The sequence below is a fragment of the Alosa pseudoharengus genome, unplaced genomic scaffold (assembly GCF_046254945.1).
Source record: "Alosa pseudoharengus isolate Yale_2024_CS ecotype anadromous, Long Island Sound unplaced genomic scaffold, YU_APseudo_1.1 YU_APseudo_1.1_scf_7, whole genome shotgun sequence".
Classification (NCBI taxonomy): domain Eukaryota; kingdom Metazoa; phylum Chordata; class Actinopteri; order Clupeiformes; family Clupeidae; genus Alosa; species Alosa pseudoharengus.
Window position 1 is genome coordinate 18082222 of NW_027468859.1, and position 18234 is coordinate 18100455.

Consider the following 18234-nt stretch of genomic DNA (forward strand, 5'->3'; position numbering starts at 1 on the left):
TCATGATCAACATAGTGTGAGTGTGTGTGCACATATACATTTCCATGGTACAAACTATAGGTCTAATTCAATGTCTTCATTCCTTACACTTTAAACACTGATTTGGTTTTACTACATTACACCAGTTCCATCCTCCGTTCTGACGAGTTTCTCCTCTGGAATGTTTCACCCAAATGGTCCACACTAGTATGTCATGCATGTGATTGACAACTCGTTGATTTGAGGTGCTGCCAAAGATGCTTTGGGTGGGGAAAAACTGACTGCATTGGACTCTTCTTGGGCTTCTGCCAATGAAACGGAGATGTGAAGTAATGACTCCAGGCAAACTGGAATTGCAGAGACTGAGCGCTTGTGCTGCTTAGCATAGGAATGGGAGTTTGCAGAGGTTGGCCAATTCATGTTGCAATTTCACGCCTCAATCCTCAGATTTTAATTTTTGAATATTCCTCTTGTTGCCCCGAGCTTTTACTAGCAAATTGGAAAAGTGACGTTACATACACTGAACTGCAAAATGATATATAGGTTTTCTTCTCATTAGAAATGGCTGATATTATATAGGCCTACACAGATGTTTGTGTGATACATGAACCGTTCCTAGTGAGAACAAGGAAATGAAAAGGGAATAGTGTACAATGTTTTCAGAAAATTCAATGCTCCTTTGTAAGGTTATGGGCTTTTATGAATTCATATTTTTAATGATATTGCTCAAACTGTTCTCTGAGACCTTAGATAGCTGGCTGCTTATCAGAACGGGAAGAGAAAAACCACAAAGAATACCAGTCTAAAACCAAACTCTTTTTTTAATACTACTGTAGATTCAGTTTGACTACTTGTACATGGCTACCATGAATATTTGTACAAAAATGCAGTAAAAATAGTATTGATTAATATATACAGATATGTTTTCTTTAGTGTAGGCAGGCAGATTGTACATGTAGATGAAAGGTACATCAATGGTCTTGCACGAGTATACACATTACAGATATTGTTTCTCAAAGTCAGTGACACTAATTCCCAACCAGACTCTCAAAAAGAACACAGAGAATATTGTTTCTTTTCCCAAAAAAAGAAAGAAAAGGGAGAAAACTGAGGAAAGAAGGTCTGGACGTCTTAACAATATGCACACCGGCACGAACAGCTCAAAATACAGGGTGTACAAAGAAATGATCGAGAATGCTGAGGAAAGCAGCTGATGTGTGCATGTTTGAGACATGGATCTAGAAACTACTCGAAACTAGTGAGTTGAAAAGCCTGGATTGGAGAGGGGGACAAAAAGAGTGGCCATGTTGGATTACGCACGCAAGAGATTGACATGCGACACATGCAGGAAGTTGATGTGTGACCTTGGGTCCTGTACCATCTCAAGTGTCATGTTCTGTGCGTAATGACCCTACTGAGCATAGGGAGGATACCCAGGATATGAACATCCCAGAGAGAAATGAATAGATAGAGAGAAAGAAAAAGAGAGAGAGAGGACTATACAGCCTCCACCTAAACGTACCCTACTCCCTTCCCAAGCTAATGGGGAGCCATCACTTTCATTTTCATCACATATGTATTTGATTCGACTGACAAATTGATCCACTGAACACAAAACAAAACAAACAAACAAACAAACAACTAACTGTTTGAACATTCCAACCTACAGTCTGTAACACAATCCATTTACATTCAACACCTCAGCAATGTCCAGGGAACTAAAAACACCAATATGTCTATTTTACAAGGGCGGGCGTATGGTGTGAGGTAACCCGTTACACGTGATGTCTTATGACTGAAGGTCATTACAGTGGGATATAAACAGCACATGTGTGGAGTGAAGTCTGAGGCTTCTTTTTTAGTGTGTGATGAATTTGGAGTCCTTATGAGAACGGCACATATAGCATTACGACCCAAAGAGCTGTTACTTCACAGTAAGGAGACAGCACAGTGCTACACAGTGACCCCTGGACCTAAGACAGGACCTATTACATTAGAACCAAACTTTCATTATAATTTATTCCTTACAAAAAATAACAGCAGTTTATCAGTTGTTAAGTTTTTCTAGTGTCAAAACTGCAGTTGTTAAGTAATTTCATGAAGACAATAATGCAGTATTTTGGATATGAAACTGCATTGTAATGCACTGAACCTGAAAAACTGCAGTGTAACTGCAACTGTTTGTCCCATAACTGCAGTTATTGTTTTTCCAAGTGATGGATTATCTGTTGTGAAATAAAGTGATGCTAAAAGTATGGCTTTGCAAAGGGGTGATTGGATCAATATGTATTCAGATTAAGCCAAAAAAAGAAAAACATGAACCAGGCACGCCAAAAAGACACTGAATGAAGGGGGAATAAAGCTGTTTGAGTTAGTCTGCAGACCCTCTTTCTCAAAGACTGTAATAGCACTTGGAGGATTTGTGTAGCTCACTAAAATGATACAGGCTTAAATGGATGGTATATCTTTATGGTCATGCATCCCCCTTAGCTCTTTTTTGTTGTTTTTACAAAACAAGTTCTTTTTTTATCTTTCTTGCACTCTACGGAGGCACACAAAGAATGGCGAGATGTACAACAGTTGTAACAAATGATGTAACCATGCATTAGCCTACAGACACTCTTTCCACATCTAACAGAATCAGTTGGCTTTTCACTTCATCCTATGGAATTATGCTCGCCTGTATGTACAGGCGAAAGAAATGTCTATTTTATTCTTACACACCTTAAACAGATCTTTAAGGAACAAGACAAGTACAGAGCAAGAGAGAAATTCACATTGAGGAGATAAAAATGACATCTAGAAATATCAGATCAATTTACTTGAAGTGCCACACCAGGTCTTGTCACCCTCAGAAGTATTACGTTTTGAATCTAATTAAAATTCTAAAAATCATTCAAAACGCAGCAAACAGACCCCAATATGATTCAGAAAAAATTATAAGACCCCTGCATGCATTGGCATTATTCGAACCCCTATTGTGGTCAGCAGTATTGCAATGAATGAACCTTACCAAATCATCTTGGGCTTACATGACACAATAATGATTATGTTCTTCAACATTAAGTAGATTTTGTGAGAGTGAATGTTGAATGAGCTGATCCCTGGCTAGCCGAGTAGCCACTATACCCATCAAGAAGATAGCAGGGCCTGGAATTGCAAACATCTACTGTAATGAGCCCTTAGGACAGTCACATGTAACACACGCAGGCCATCGCATTTCTAGACCACCACTTTGAGGCCAAGCCAGTAACGACCATCCCAGAGCTACATGACATGGTATTCTTGGGCAGACATGTTTGTTATGGTAGACCAATAGGCTTCTGACACAAGCATGCGTCAAAGACAAGGAACCAATTTGATAGTGAGCAATCAGGTTAAATCAGATGCATGCTGCCACCTATTGGCTTTCAAGAAGTATTACAACCTCACGGTTAATCTGTCAGGAACAGGAGAGTGAGAAAGCAACACAAGCTAATGCACACATAGCTAGCTCATTTGCTTTTGCTACAGACTGTAATTCTGGCTCAATATTAATGTATTGCTGTGTGTGTTGTGCTGATATATCCCTTTCAATTAAATCAGAGTGTCAAATCTAAACACCTTTACATCAGATTTGTTCCTATCTTTCCTCTACTTACTGTAACTCCCTGCGTACCCCAATTTGCTGTTGTCAATGAGAACTCAATGACGACTTGTGATGAGGTGAAATCTGGGTACCCTTGAGTGAACCAGGAGTATGAGACAGAGAAACAGATATGGACATAGAGTGGACAGAAGGTAGGAGGGGAAAGTGGTAGAGTTAAAGTTAGAAAGAGAGAGTGAGAGTTCTGGCTTTTTGTCAAAATACAAAATAAAAACAAAAAGAAAGCAAATAAAAAAAAAGAACTTCTGTGATGATAACATGAACAGCTGTGTATCAGATGAGGAACAGAGAGCGGATCTCTTCCGACTACTCTCAACTAGAGTAGACCATTGTCCAGGGCTGGACCAAGGGTGTGTGTGGAAGGGGCTTTTTCTGGGGCCATTCTTGGGTGTGTGTGTGTGTGGGGTGGGGTGGGATGGGGGGGGGGGGGGGGGGGTATGTTGGTGATGAAGATCTGTTGATTCCTCCCAAGGTGAGTGCCTGAGGAGAGATGTGCTGGCTTGGTGGCGGTGAGGGGTGATGCGGGGTAGAGAGAGTGGATGTTGCAGGGGTGAGAGGGTGATGGGTGGTAGTGGGGGGGGGTGGGGTAGAGAGGGTGGACGTTGCAGGGGTGAGAGGGTGATGGGTGGTAGTGGGGGGGTGGAAGTTGCAGGGGTGGCGGGGGGCTGAGAGTTCAGTGGGAGACGGGCAGGTCCGGGCGCCGGGTCTGGATGATTTTTGGCTTGGGGCAGTTCTTTGGTTCCTCCTCCTCTTCTATGTCGCTGTCGCACACGTGGACGACCACACTGGGGGTGGACTCTGTGCCGGCATGCAGCTCAAACTTCTCTCCTAAAGAAAGAGGGACAAAGACAGAGGGAGGGAGGGATGGAAAGAGGAAAGGAGGGACACAGAGAAGGGAAGTAGAGAGAGAGACTAGTCAGTATCTATTTATTCCACCCTGGCGTTTTCAGTTTTTAATAGATGCTTTGGATATGATGATGACTCAAACATTCCGGGACATAATCACACAGCACTCAGACACTGGGCTTTTAACAGCAGCCTTACGTGGGCGGCTTTGTCAACCCAAAATAGTCCATTTCGTCTTGACGTCACAACTGCCTTGTAACAGCACTGGTGATGTCGAAGCGGACATCGTACTTTGAGAAATGCCTACATATTGTGAGCATGATTTCTAAATGCAATCTCAAAACACACATGATGCAGAACATGCAAAACCAAGTAATGGTGACTCCGCTTTTAATATTATATCTCTCTAAGTACGTGTTTAAGGCTTTTTGCTTTTATTTGACAAGACAATGAGGACTGACAGGACATGAGTGGGAGAGAGAGATTGGGCAATGACCTCAGGTTTACACTAAACCCAGGTCAGGGGAACGTAGTTGGGTGCTGCCTCATGCGTCTCAGTTCCCCCCTAAAATGTCTAGGCTACAGTTCTCATCCCCATAGCAGTCAGGCCAGCAATTCGTTCACATACTGGGATGACTTTAGACCTTGGAGGATTGCCAGATGTACAGAGTCAACTGCAATGTACGGAAAATTCCCAAGAATACCGAGCTGATTTCAGCTGAATATCGCAGCTGTGCGGAAGTGGACGGTGTCCTTGCCTTGACTATTCTCATCTCCACCACGGTCACTTATGTCATTAGAGTGCATACAGGACGATAGATACCACAGATTTCCTATCACGCTTTAAGGAAATCAATGTCCATGAAGATGAACCAACACACAAACTGTTGACATTGGCACAAAGTCAGTCCATTGCGGTCCTGCTGGTGCCATGCGGTAGAGCAAACCGCCTCTAGAGAGCACTGTTACACAAATGTAATCCAGCATCCCTCCCTCCCCTGGCCGACGTTATGAAATTATTTACAATAATCCCACTCACAACCAGTAATCCCACGAGAAAAGCCAGGAGGTTCAGGTCAAACGCTCAATCCATCCCCTCTGCTTTTACCCAGAGGACCACCGATGAGAGAAGTGTGTCTGTGTGTGTGTGTGTGTGTGTGTGTGTGTGTGTGCGCGCGCATTTAAGGCTTCCAAGGAGGACTGTGGTGAACCCCATGTTTGGACCACCCTGGAGGGGTAGGGGTGGGGTGATTAAAGCGTTGATTCGAGCTGGCTGCAGTTCCTATGGGGTTCGGGTCAGTCAAGGTCCACTCTGGTTTTCCCTTCTCCAGGCAAGCTGTGGTCTCTTCCAATTAGTGTCAAGATGACATATCTCTATTACATGCTGGCTAAGGGTGTATTCTCACAGCCAACCAACTAACCAACCTGGTCCTCTGTGACTCATTAAGTAAGTACATTTATCACATTTAATTTGAAAGTAAGTTCTAAGTTTAAATGATGAGGTACTCTATACATTTATATCATTATATATATATGTATATATATATATATATATATATATATATATATATATATATATATATATATATATTTATAATCATCTAGGTGATCCGCATTGGTGTGAGATATGCATTGTGTGATTCCCAGTCTTTTATATACTCTTTCTCACCTACTCTACAACGAGAGGCTAGTAAGCTGTGGCCCACTGCACAAGGGCAAGTATCAACACTGTCATTCCTTTAGTCCTTCTGTGTCTCACTTAGACTCTGGAAAACACACACACACACACACGTGCACACACACACAGTTGCACACACACACACATACACACACGTGCACACACGCACATACACATTCACACTCACCCTGTGCGGTACTGAGGTTTGGAGGACAGAGTAAGTGCAAATATTTGAGCTGTGCTGGGTGGATGCTCTTGACTGTCTCTCTCTCCCTCTCTCTCTCTCTATCTGTGTGTGTGTGTGTGTGTGTGTGTGTGTGAGTGTGTGTGTGTCAACATACATGTGTGCCTACTGAGGAGAGAGTTGAATTGTGAGCTGAATTGAAGTTTGAAGCCAAAGCCCCATGGCAGCTCCAAATTATTCTGAAAAGACATCACCACACACACACCCAAACCCACACACACACACACACACACACACACACACAGAGCGAGGGAGACTGCTGCAATGCCTCTGTGTGTGTCTTGGTCTCTCACTGTCATGGCACGCTTCTCTCCTCTCCTGTCATCACTCACACATGCTAAACACCACCATCACACCAAGTGTGCTCATCTAATACCAATGAGATGCCTACACACTTCCACTCGCCTTTTCTCTTCATCACTTCTGTCTTTATAGCTCTTCCTTCCCCATGCTCTCTATCCCTTCTTCCCTTTCCTCTTTTTCTCTTTCCCCCTCTATCCCCAGGGTCTACCTCCTTCAGCTGAACAGTGACGTCAATGCTGCATACTGACGTCAAGGGTCAGAGAGAGAGGGAGTAGAGAGAGAGAAAGAGGGAATAGACAGAGAGAGAGAGAGAGATGGGGAGAGAGAGAGAGATGAGGAGAGAAAGAAAGAGGAGACAGAGGGCAGAGAGAAAATATCACGCTCATCATAGCAGAGATATGAGAATACAAATAACCCTGACTCACACACACACACACTCGCAAACGCATGCACACTCACACACACACACACACACGCAAACGCATGCACACGCACATTCCTCATTCACATGCATGCTTTATTAGCTTAACCAAAACAGAAAAGAATTGGGATGAAGGGGGCTTCAACGTGAATACTTCCTCTCCGTCCCTCCCTCCCCCTTCTCTCTCTATCCATCCCCCCTCTCTCTCTCCCCCGGGCCGTGTCCTCATCCTCAGCATCACCTCTCTCTCTCTCCCTCCCCTCTTCACACTCTCTCTCTCTCTCTCCCCCCTCTTCACACTCTCTCTCTCTCCCCCCCCTCATCTCTCTCTCTCTCCCCCAGGCCACGTCCTCATCCTCAGCATCACCTCTCTCTCTCTCTCCCCCCTCATCTCTCTCTCTCCCCCAGGCCGTGTCCTCATCCTCAGCATCACCTCTCTCTCTCTCTCCCCCCCTCATCTCTCTCTCTCTCTCCCCCCTCATCTCTCTCTCTCTCTCTCCCCCCCTCATCTCTCTCTCTCTCTCCCCCAGGCCACGTCCTCATCCTCAGCATCACCTCTCTCTCTCTCCCCCCTCATCTCTCTCTCTCTCTCTCCCCCCTCATCTCTCTCTCTCTCTCTCCCCCCTCATCTCTCTCTCTCTCTCTCTCTCTCCCAGGCCACGTCCTCATCCTCAGCATCACCTCTCTCTCCCCCCTCATCTCTCTCTCTCTCTCTCTCTCTCTCTCTCTCTCTCTCTCTCTCTCTCCCCAGGCCGTGTCCTCATCCTCAGCATCACCTCTCTCTCTCTCTCCCCCCCTCATCTCTCTCTCTCTCTCTCTCCCCCAGGCCACATCCTCATCCTCAGCATCACCTCTCTCTCTCTCTCCCCCCTCATCTCTCTCTCTCTCTCTCTCTCTCTCTCCCCCAGGCCGTGTCCTCATCCTCAGCATCACCTCTCTCTCTCTCTCCCCCCCTCATCTCTCTCTCTCTCTCTCTCCCCCAGGCCGTGTCCTCATCCTCAGCATCACCTCTCTCTCTCTCTCCCCCCCTCATCTCTCTCTCTCTCTCCCCCCTCATCTCTCTCTCTCTCTCTCCCCCCCTCATCTCTCTCTCTCTCCCCCAGGCCACGTCCTCATCCTCAGCATCACCTCTCTCTCTCTCTCCCCCCCTCATCTCTCTCTCTCTCTCCCCCCCTCATCTCTCTCTCTCTCCCCCAGGCCACGTCCTCATCCTCAGCATCACCTCTCTCTCTCTCTCTCCCCCCTCATCTCTCTCTCTCTCTCTCTCTCTCCCCCCTCATCTCTCTCTCAATTTCAATTAAATTTTCAATTCAAATAAGCTTTATTGACATGACAAGAGTGCTTGTGTTGTCAAAGCATGTATACAGATTCAGTACATAAATATACGATAAACAAAACAATGTTGATTAAATAATAATAATAAATAAATTATAATAAGAAAGAATATTAATTTAATAAAAAATAATAATGAATGATGATAATAATAAAATAATAAAAAAAAAAAAAAAAAAAAAAAATTGAGACTAGGTTTAGATTTCTGCTCTTTGTCCATTATGTGTTTTCTCTCAGTTTGTGGCACTTAAGCACAAACTGTGCAGAGAGCTGTAGGGATTGTTCTTCCTCACCTAGGAGGGTTTTCATTTTTGAATTGTCGTCTAGACTTTTAAATTGTGGGGTTTTTTCTAGAAATTTAGGGTAAAAAGAATTTCTCAGTGGAGTATATTTGGTGCACCTCAGAAGGAAGTGTTTTTCATCTTCAATCTCCATGAGGTCACAGTGGGAGCAAATTCTTTGGTGTCTCTCTTGCCAGGATCTTTTATGCCGTCCAGTTTCAATTTGCAATTTATGGTCGCCCAATCTGTATTTTGTTAGGTAGCGACTTTGTGGTTGTTTTAATTTAATCAGATAATTTGCTAGTTCGTATTTTCGGTTTAATCTAAGGTAACAATTCATTTTCTTATTATGTTGGGCGTCTTCTAACCATTGGGAAATGTAGGCGTTTTTGTTGTTATTGTGGATTTCTTTTAGTAGTATTGGTTTTGTATCACTAATGTCATTGTCGTTTATAATCAAATTTAAGAGGTTGTCTTTATCTGGTTCTGCTGAATTTTCAAGTAGCGCTTTGTGGTTTAGATTTTGAGGGTCTGAACATTTTAAGTGCATCCAGAATTTTATGGATCTTTTTGTGATGGCCAGGGACATAGGGAAACGACCTAATTCAGCCCTGCAGGCATGGTTGGGTGTACTTCTATGTACATGTAGGAGGATTTTGCACAGCTCCATGTGTAAGATTTCTATTACAGATTTATCCCAAGATTTTTTTGATCGCAGTAAAGCTGGACCCCAAATTTCTGAGCCATACAAGAGGATTGGTGTAATGACGGAGTCAATTATTTTTAGCCAAATTTTGATGGGGGGTTGGAATTTCTTTAAAGTTTTATGTATTGCATAGAAATATCTCTCTCTCTCTCTCCCCCCTCATCTCTCTCTCTCTCTCTCTCTCTCTCTCTCTCCCCCCTCATCTCTCTCTCTCTCTCTCTCTCTCCCCCCCTCATCTCTCTCTCTCTCTCTCCCCCAGGCCGTGTCCTCATCCTCAGCATCACCTCTCTCTCATTGCCATGCTCTTCACGTGCGCGCTCGCATCATCTCCTCTGCTGATCAGCGCCTTGTGTTGTGAGTGTGTATGTGTGTATGTATGTGTGTGTGTGTGTGTGTGTGTGTGTGTGTGTGTGCATATATGAATTTGTCTGTTTGAATGTACGTGTGTTTGCTGCTGATCATCAGAGAGTGTGTGCGTGTGTGTGTGTGCATAAATGAATTTGTGTGTTTGCTGCTGATCAGCAGTGTGTATGTGTGTGTGTGTGTGTGTGTGTGTGTGTGTGCGTGTGCATAAATTAATTTGTTTGTTTGCTGCTGATCATCAGTGTGTGAGTGTGTGTGTGTGTGTGTGTGTGTGTGTGTGCGTGTGTGTGTGTAATAGTGTTAATCAAACCTCAGTGCCATGCCAGGCTTGTGGTTGTCCCTGTCCCAGTCTCACAGACACGCCCTGATCTTATCACAGCCCCAGAGCAAAAGATGAGGAGGAGGGAGAGAGATGGAATGAGAAAGGCAGGGACAGAGTCCTGTCATGCAGGTTGACAGAGAGAGATAGAGAGATGAACTGAAAGAGAGAGAGAATAACACAGCAAGAGAGAGAGAGAGAGAGAGAGAGATCATTGCCTTGTGGATGGCTTGTATCACTTAAGAGGACAGATGGATGTTATCTCTCTCTCGATCTCTCCCTCTCTCTTCCTCTCGTCTGAGTTTAGTGGGACGGCACAGCGACACACACACACACACACACAGACACACACACACTCACTCACATACACTTAAGTCTATTTTTAACCGCATTCTTTCAAGCAAGGCCAAACACTTCAAAATACCCCCCCCTCTCTCTGTATCCCCACAGCTTCACCCCCCCCCACTCCTCCTCCTCCACCTCCCCCCTTTCCCCGAATCTCCATTTTTCAAATATACAGCATTCCTTAGCAACAGTCCCAAAATAAACCACTGCTGCATCCCCTTCTTCTCCCCAGTGGAAATGTTTAACCCTTTCACATGACGCGAAGACACTCATCAGCAGGCCATCATTACAGGCACAAACAAATGCCTTGTGACCACACACGTGTCCATCCTCCTTAAGTAAACAGTAAACGTCCTGACACTAGTAGTAGTGATGGGAAGGGGTAGAGTAGTGATGGGAGGGGGGGGGGGGGGTGTCACAGTCATGGATGGATACAGACAGACAGGATATCCATGGATACAGACAGACAGTCCAATAGTGAGCTTCTTGATGCAATACAAAGAAAACCTTACACATTTTAGCGTTGATTGGCTACAGTCTGGTGCTTGTTTGTTTTTAAATTACATATCTTCAAGTCAGTCAATAGCTCCAATTCTGCAAAACCTGCAACGGTTGTGATTTGAGATTTGCAAACCATTCTCCATTAGGCAGTTACACAATCACTGACTTTGAGTCTCTGTCTCTGTTTAAATATGAATGTGGTTAGTTATAAACAACAAAGCCATACTGTTTGTCCATAGCGGAGAGTCAATGACAAACTCAAACTAGTAAAATAAGAGGGGAACATTTTCGAAGCACCAGGGCGGCACAAGCAGAGGTGACAGATCAGGATGCTATGAAAGATCTGATCTCCTGCAAATGCCAAGAGAGAGAGAGAGCGCGAGAGAGAGAGAGAGAGAGTGAGAGAGAGAGAGAGAGAGAGAGAGCAGACATGTCCAATCTATGACAAAACACTACAGCCTCCAGGCTTTGACTAAGTACTGAGGGCAGGCGACTGGAGAGGATTAGTAGAGCATGTCTGGAAGAGTGTCTGTCTGTATCTGTGTGTGTATGTATGCAGTGTTTCCTCTACGTTTATTTCAGCATGGCGGCCCCCCACGGTTGAATTAATACCGCCATGGTATCAGAATCAGGGCAGACGCACATTTGCTTTTTAAATAATCCTGCAATCTATCCTCCACTGCTGGCTGCCGGTCACATTGCAATTTAACAATAAGTAGCCTAAACTAGTCAGAGGTTATTATGCCCGTCCAGTTTCAGTTCATATATATTGTATTGATGTAGCTTATTAAAAGCATTAACTTTCTTCTCAGTGTTTCCTCTTCATTTAGCATTTAGCGGTGCCACTGCTTCAGAATTAGGGGAGACGCAAATTATTGTCCGGAAGCATAGTAGGCTAAATGCCCTCCGCTGGCAGCTGAAAATTGCAGTTTAAGAATAAACAGCAATGCTAATCAGAGGTAGGCTACCTGTCTAGTTTTATTCTATAAATATATTGTTTTTATAGACGTTAGTGGCATGTGCTATCAAGAGCTATCATCTCAAAAACTACAATTGCCAAACTCAGAGGGCTGATGTCAAAATATGACTTAGAAAAACTCATTCATGCATTTATCTCCAGCAGGGTTGATTACTGCAATGGACTGTTCACAGGCCTTCCTAAAAAGACTATTAAACAGCTTCAGGTGATACAAAATGCAGCAGCTAGGATTCTAACAAAAACTAAAAGAACTGACCACATTACTCCAATTCTTAAGTCCTTGCACTGGCTTCCAGTAAGTCACAGAATTGACTTTAAAGCACTATTGCTTGTTTATAAATCAGTAAATGGAGCAGGACCTAAATACTTGTCAGACATGCTTCAGCAGTACACACCTTCTCGTCCTCTCAGGTCCCAGGTGAAAAACCTGCTAGTAAAACCTACAGTTAGAACTAAACATGGTGAAGCAGCTTTTAGCTGCTATGCGGCTCAGCTGTGGAACCAACTTTCGGATGACATCAAAAAGGCCCCAACTGTAGCCACTTTTAAATCTAGACTTAAGACCAAACTGTTCTCAGATGCTTTCTGCTAACTGTGCCGAGTTACAAATTCTGAATCTGCCTTGATAATTATTGTACTTTGTCTTTTATTACTTTTTTTACTACTTTTGCCTTTGTTTTTGCTTACTAATTATTCTTTATTTTTAAATGATTTTACCTTGTTTTATGTTTTCTTTTTATTATGATCTTTACCTTTTAACTATTCTTTGACTATATTGCCCTTCTATGCTTTTATTTGTTATTATTGTTTGGTTTTGTTTATGTAAAGCACATTGAATGACCTCTGTGTATGAAATGCGCTATATAAATAAACTTGACTTGACTTGACTTGACTTGACAATTGTCGCACAACTTGGTGGAAAGGTGTAGCACAGGCCAAAGAAAACCCATTCATTTCTGAAGCTGACCGTATAAAGTATTTCCTATATAAGACACCGCTGTTACATTAGATGCGCACTCAATCGCGAATCGACGCAGTAAAAAAGCAACGACTGCTGGTAGTAACGAAGGTAAATTACAAAACATTCTGCACTCGCGGTGATGGTAGTAGCCTAATGTGAATCGCGGACTATAAAGTAAAGCTGCCGCCACTGATAAAAAAAAATCTTGCGGAAACACTGTGTATGTGTGTGTCAGTCTGTCAGACTAGAGCTTCATCTCCACCATGACATGCTCCCCCCTTCCTCTTCCCGTCTCCTCCTCCTCTCTATCCCTCTCTACTGCTTCTAGAACCCTCTTGTGTCTCGTCTCTCATCCTCCACTCCTCCTCTCCCCAGACCCTTCATGCACCAGGCCTGCACGAGCGGCACGCCCCCCAGCTAAGTGCCTACAGATGGGGGAGTGCTTTTCAATGAGCACCGCTGTTGCTGTTCAGATGATGGTGAAGCTTGTGTGTGGATAGTAAACAGGAGCACTCTAGTGTGTGTGTGTGTGTGTGTGGAGGGGGAGGGGGGGTCATATTTCCAAATTCCAGCTTCCCCCTTACATACACACGCACACACACAGACACACACACACACACACACACACACTTTAATAAGACCTGCTGCTGGGGCTCCACAGCTCTTTAGCTGACTCCAGAGCCAAAGAGAGCATGGAAAGAACAAACAGAGCTGAATTGAAACACATGGATGTCTAAACATGGAAAATTACCTGAATGTACGCATATGTGTTAAGTAATGTATTGCACACACATGCACAGACAGACAGACTCACAGACACAAACACACACACACACACATCTCATCTGTGTGTGTGTGTGTGTGTGTATCAGAGTTTCCGGTAGAAAAAAATGGTGCCGGTCAAAGTGACCGGCAGAGGTTTCGTTTTCCGGACATTTTGATGATATGCCGGTCAAATATCCTATTATCCCTTCTAAATTAGTCAAATTGAGGAAAACTGGAGACAGGCTATGTAGCTTAAAGAATGACATAATCAGGCTGTATAGAAATAATGCCTTAGAGTGGGGGCAAAATTAGTATCAGTGAATTAATTTGCATAACTTTTAATGCAACCTCTGTCCGCTGAATACTGAGAAATCCTCAAATTTCATATAATCAATTTCATCCTAAGAATACAAGGCATTTTATCAGCGTTATGGATGTGACATGAAATGGACACACTTTTGTGAGAGATTACAGGTTTTCTACAAACTCTGTGAATTTTAAAGGAAACTGCCGAAACTATGATATATGTACCATGAAGGAGACTTGAATGAACACAAAAAGTGTGTTTTTGAAACTATGCGTCATTTTCGTAATGCATTATGTAGGAAAAACTGGCGTTATGGATGTGATGGTTTCACGTTATGGATGTGACGTGTCTGAAAACACATAATTAAGTAGTGAATTTTGATATGAAACAATTGAAATGGTAATCATGAAAAACTAGCGATGACATTATTGCTTCCTTAGTGCCCACTAAGATCCACAGGAAGAATCAGGACAACCAGTCATTTAAAATATAAAAAAGATTTTTTTTTTTCTTTTACCGTCATCAATTTTGGTCAGTGATTCCCGGGTTACTGAAACACCAGGGAACATGAAACTTGGTGGCCACTCCCCTAAATAACTAGCCCTACCTGAACCGTTCACCGAACACACTCACATGCGCGCACACACACACACACACACACGCACGCACAGTTGCACACATACAGACAGGCAAGCACACACACACATAAACACATACAGACAGGCAAGCACACACACACACACACACACATGCACAAACACCCACCCACATGAATGCAGACACATAAACACACACACACAGGCACGCATACGCATGTGGGCATGCAAACACATACGCACACACACACAAACACACACATAAACACACAAACACAGGCACGCATACGCACATGCACACACAGACACACACACAGACACACACACACACACACACACACTCTTATAAACAAAAGCAAACTCACATATGCACACACTCATTTACATGCACATGAGTTGCAGGAGTAGGAGATGGAGACAAATTGACAAGCGTGATTTATTTTTGCGAAGAGAATATGCAGGACTGAGAGGCGGTCATATTTTGTACCACTATGCGGTACATCTAGTTTATTGCTGCCCTTACTCATGTTACTCTGTGGGTATTAGCTACAGAGGACCTGACACTTCAAATGCTGTCATATTGCGTCACATTTCAAATTAAACTGTGTTAAGCAGACGTGAACGGCAGGCTGAACAGATCTGCAACAGAAGGAGGTTGCTATGTTAACTCCAGCTGCAAAGTCAGCCATCTTCACCAGCTAACACGATAATCCAGTTACTGTACAACATTAGTATGACAGTTACAGGAAGATAATCGCTCAGATTTTCGTTATTAGGCCACTTGAAAATAGGCTATGGCTAGGCTAATCACTGGAGGTATTTTAATAATATGTTTGTTTTGCTAATGGTTAGGCAAGGCCTCCCTGTGGTTTTGATCAACCTAATAATCTTTGAAATGTCAGTTGTAAACACTAAGTTGAAATGCGTTGAAACTGACATGCCACCAGAACAGACGTTTTATCGGCTTTGAGGTATAATAAAGTCCCTAGTCTTGTAAATTCACATTATGTAACATCCATAATGCACCATTAAAGGTTTTAAAAGTAAGAAAGGGGCAAAATTTGGTCATCACACTTTACATTGATATAAATCAGCTTTGCACAGACACTATGGACATTGTCGCATCAACACTGTATGTGTAGCATAAACTTTTCCTATAAAACGTTATGGATGTGACATGGCCATAGAACTTGCTGACTTAAAAACAAAAGCCTTACAAATGTAAGGAGTTGTGCTCTTAAAGGCAAGCTGAGCATAGACATTGCTCTACCATTCCCTTGTCAATCTGGAATTTGTCAAATGACACAATTTGTTTGAACATTGGGTCCATTTATCCAGTTTTGAAATATGTATAATATTACCATGTAAAAAAAGTTGTTTCTGTATGGTTGCACACCATATTTATGATGTAAAAAGAGTGTCATTCTCCATCAAATTCAATCAGATCAGTTACAAACAATAAAATATAGACCTAAATGAAGATTTTAACAACAGTTCTATTTGCGTATGCACAACTTTTTTTTTCCATGGTAAGGATGACCTTTGCATGGAATTGCCCCTAACAAGATCTAGCCAGTATCTCTTCATGGACAGCAAGAGTCCGCTTCGTTCGTTGTTTTAAAAAGACTGTACGTTGTTTGTTGCTGCTACCCACGTTATCTCCAGTGGTGACTGTTTAACTTACCCAGATGCGCACACTTCTTTTTCTTTCGGCCGCGGTTCAATGATACCGTTTAATTGTGCCAGAAATTACCCGCGAACCAGTAATCACCTCGTCGAGGAGGCCCTAACCCTGCAGATCATAGACAGAGAACGCATAGGCCTACTGTATGCTTTGGGTAAAGAACACTTTGCATGTCCAGTGTACACGGAGAATGACAGTGTCTTGGCCGCACCCCCCGCAACTCCACTTCCAATGTCACTGATTCTGACAGATACGCCCGACACTTCTGCTTTTTATCTGGTGGTGGTGGAGTTGACCGGACATCTGAGGCTTCAGACGTTACCAATTTATCATCATCCATCGCGTCTGGCCTCTGAAAAAACGTTTAAGGCTAGTCTGCCTGGGCCTGGCCATGTTTGAACCGCCTCACTCATTTGTTCGTTGTTTAACATGGACGTTTTAAGCGTGTGCTTCCTATTTGAAATGCACCATAGGCTATGCGTGTTGTTTAATAGCTTAGGCTACTTTTCAGACGTAGAGCCTGTTCATTTAAAAACATAGCCAGAGGACGTATAATATAGGCTTACATATTAAGGCTTATTCTCAAATTCAGATTGCGTTAGGGGACGGGATTATTAGCCAATTTCAATCGGACAATTTGACCGGAGAGATTTAATTTTGTCGGACATTTCATTTTTTTTTTCGGCCAATGTCCGGTAATTACCGGAAAACGGAAACCCTGGTGTGTATGTGTATGTGTGTCTTAATCTATCAACCTTTTAATGGAAGCTTGACTCAGTCCCCTCCACCCAGTGTTAACACCTCTGTTAACTGACAGGCTGAGTTGGCCTGGCCTGAGGAGAGGAGATACTGGGGGGTAATACATATGCTAAACATAAACACATACACATTAAGCGGGGTAATACATATGCTAAACATAAACACATTAAGCGGGGTAATACATATGCTAAACATAAACACATACACATTAAGCGGGGTAATACTACAAAGCCACATTAGTGGCATGTTGAGCCTAGAGCCCAGGTATGTTCCCAACAGAGGCAAACGACTCTGCGTAAACAACAACAATAACAATAACAACAACAACAACAACAGCAACACAAGATGAGTGGCAACACTTCAGTGGGGATGTGTTGAGATTAAAGGTGCTCTAAGCGATGCTGCATGGGTAACATCCCTTCTGTTGACTTTCAAACAAAACAGAGAGCTAGCTCGTTACTCCCCCCCCCCCCCCCCCTCCCGTGCTGCTCTAGTGCAATTGAAACTCTCCTAAACGCGCATCTTGTCTGGGATTGTCTGGAACGGTTTGTTATGTTTTTATGGGCTAGGTTTGCCCAGGTTGTTTTTGTTGCCGTTTTTGGAGCCTGGGCTATCCACAGAGATCGCGTATTCAGGACACAGACAGCTAGCGGTTGGTTAGGTGATGTTTGCAGTAAGTGACATAAAATGTTTTAGCCTAAAAAACGCGTGGCATCGCTTGTAGGCTACCTCGCAGTTGCAAACGGCAAGCGACATGAATCCGCCTATTTGCGCTAACATTAACAGATACCAGCTCTTCAACTTTACCGATTAAAATCTTGTGACCGTGCTGTCAACTAAAGCAGACATCCCGGAAATAAGGCCATTCAATTTGCATGTAGATAGTTTCGATTGTAGATGCAATCTTTAAATTTAATAGCAACCTCCTCACATTCTTATTTCTGATTTAAAATGCACAACAGTGCATTATATTAGGCTACAATTTAAATGGACATTTTAAACAATATTCCTCTCGTTTTCTACCTCGCTAACTCCAAAGTAAAGGCGCATTCTTCCGGCTATTGCACAAAAAACTCTTGTTCTGATATAACGACTATACAATATAATATAATACAACAATACAATATAACGACTTGAGTTATCTGCTGTTTACATAGGAATTGACGTCCACAGTGTTATGGATCCATTTGTCTGCAACGCGACGTAGCCTACAATTTTT

At 43.1% G+C, this 18234-nt stretch overlaps 1 protein-coding gene across 3 annotated transcripts in view; it reads right to left on the reverse strand.

The window, feature by feature from the left end:
• Positions 1 to 788: 788 nt before the first annotated feature.
• Positions 789 to 18234, reverse strand: part of rcan2 (regulator of calcineurin 2) — an 87813-nt gene continuing 70367 nt past the window's right edge. For all 3 annotated transcript variants that reach the window (XM_076272188.1, XM_076272187.1, XM_076272189.1), the window contains one exon: positions 789 to 4453. In XM_076272188.1, coding sequence (XP_076128303.1) covers positions 4299 to 4453 — 155 coding nt within the window. In that variant the 3' untranslated portion in view covers positions 789 to 4298. The remainder of the gene's footprint in view (positions 4454 to 18234) is intronic.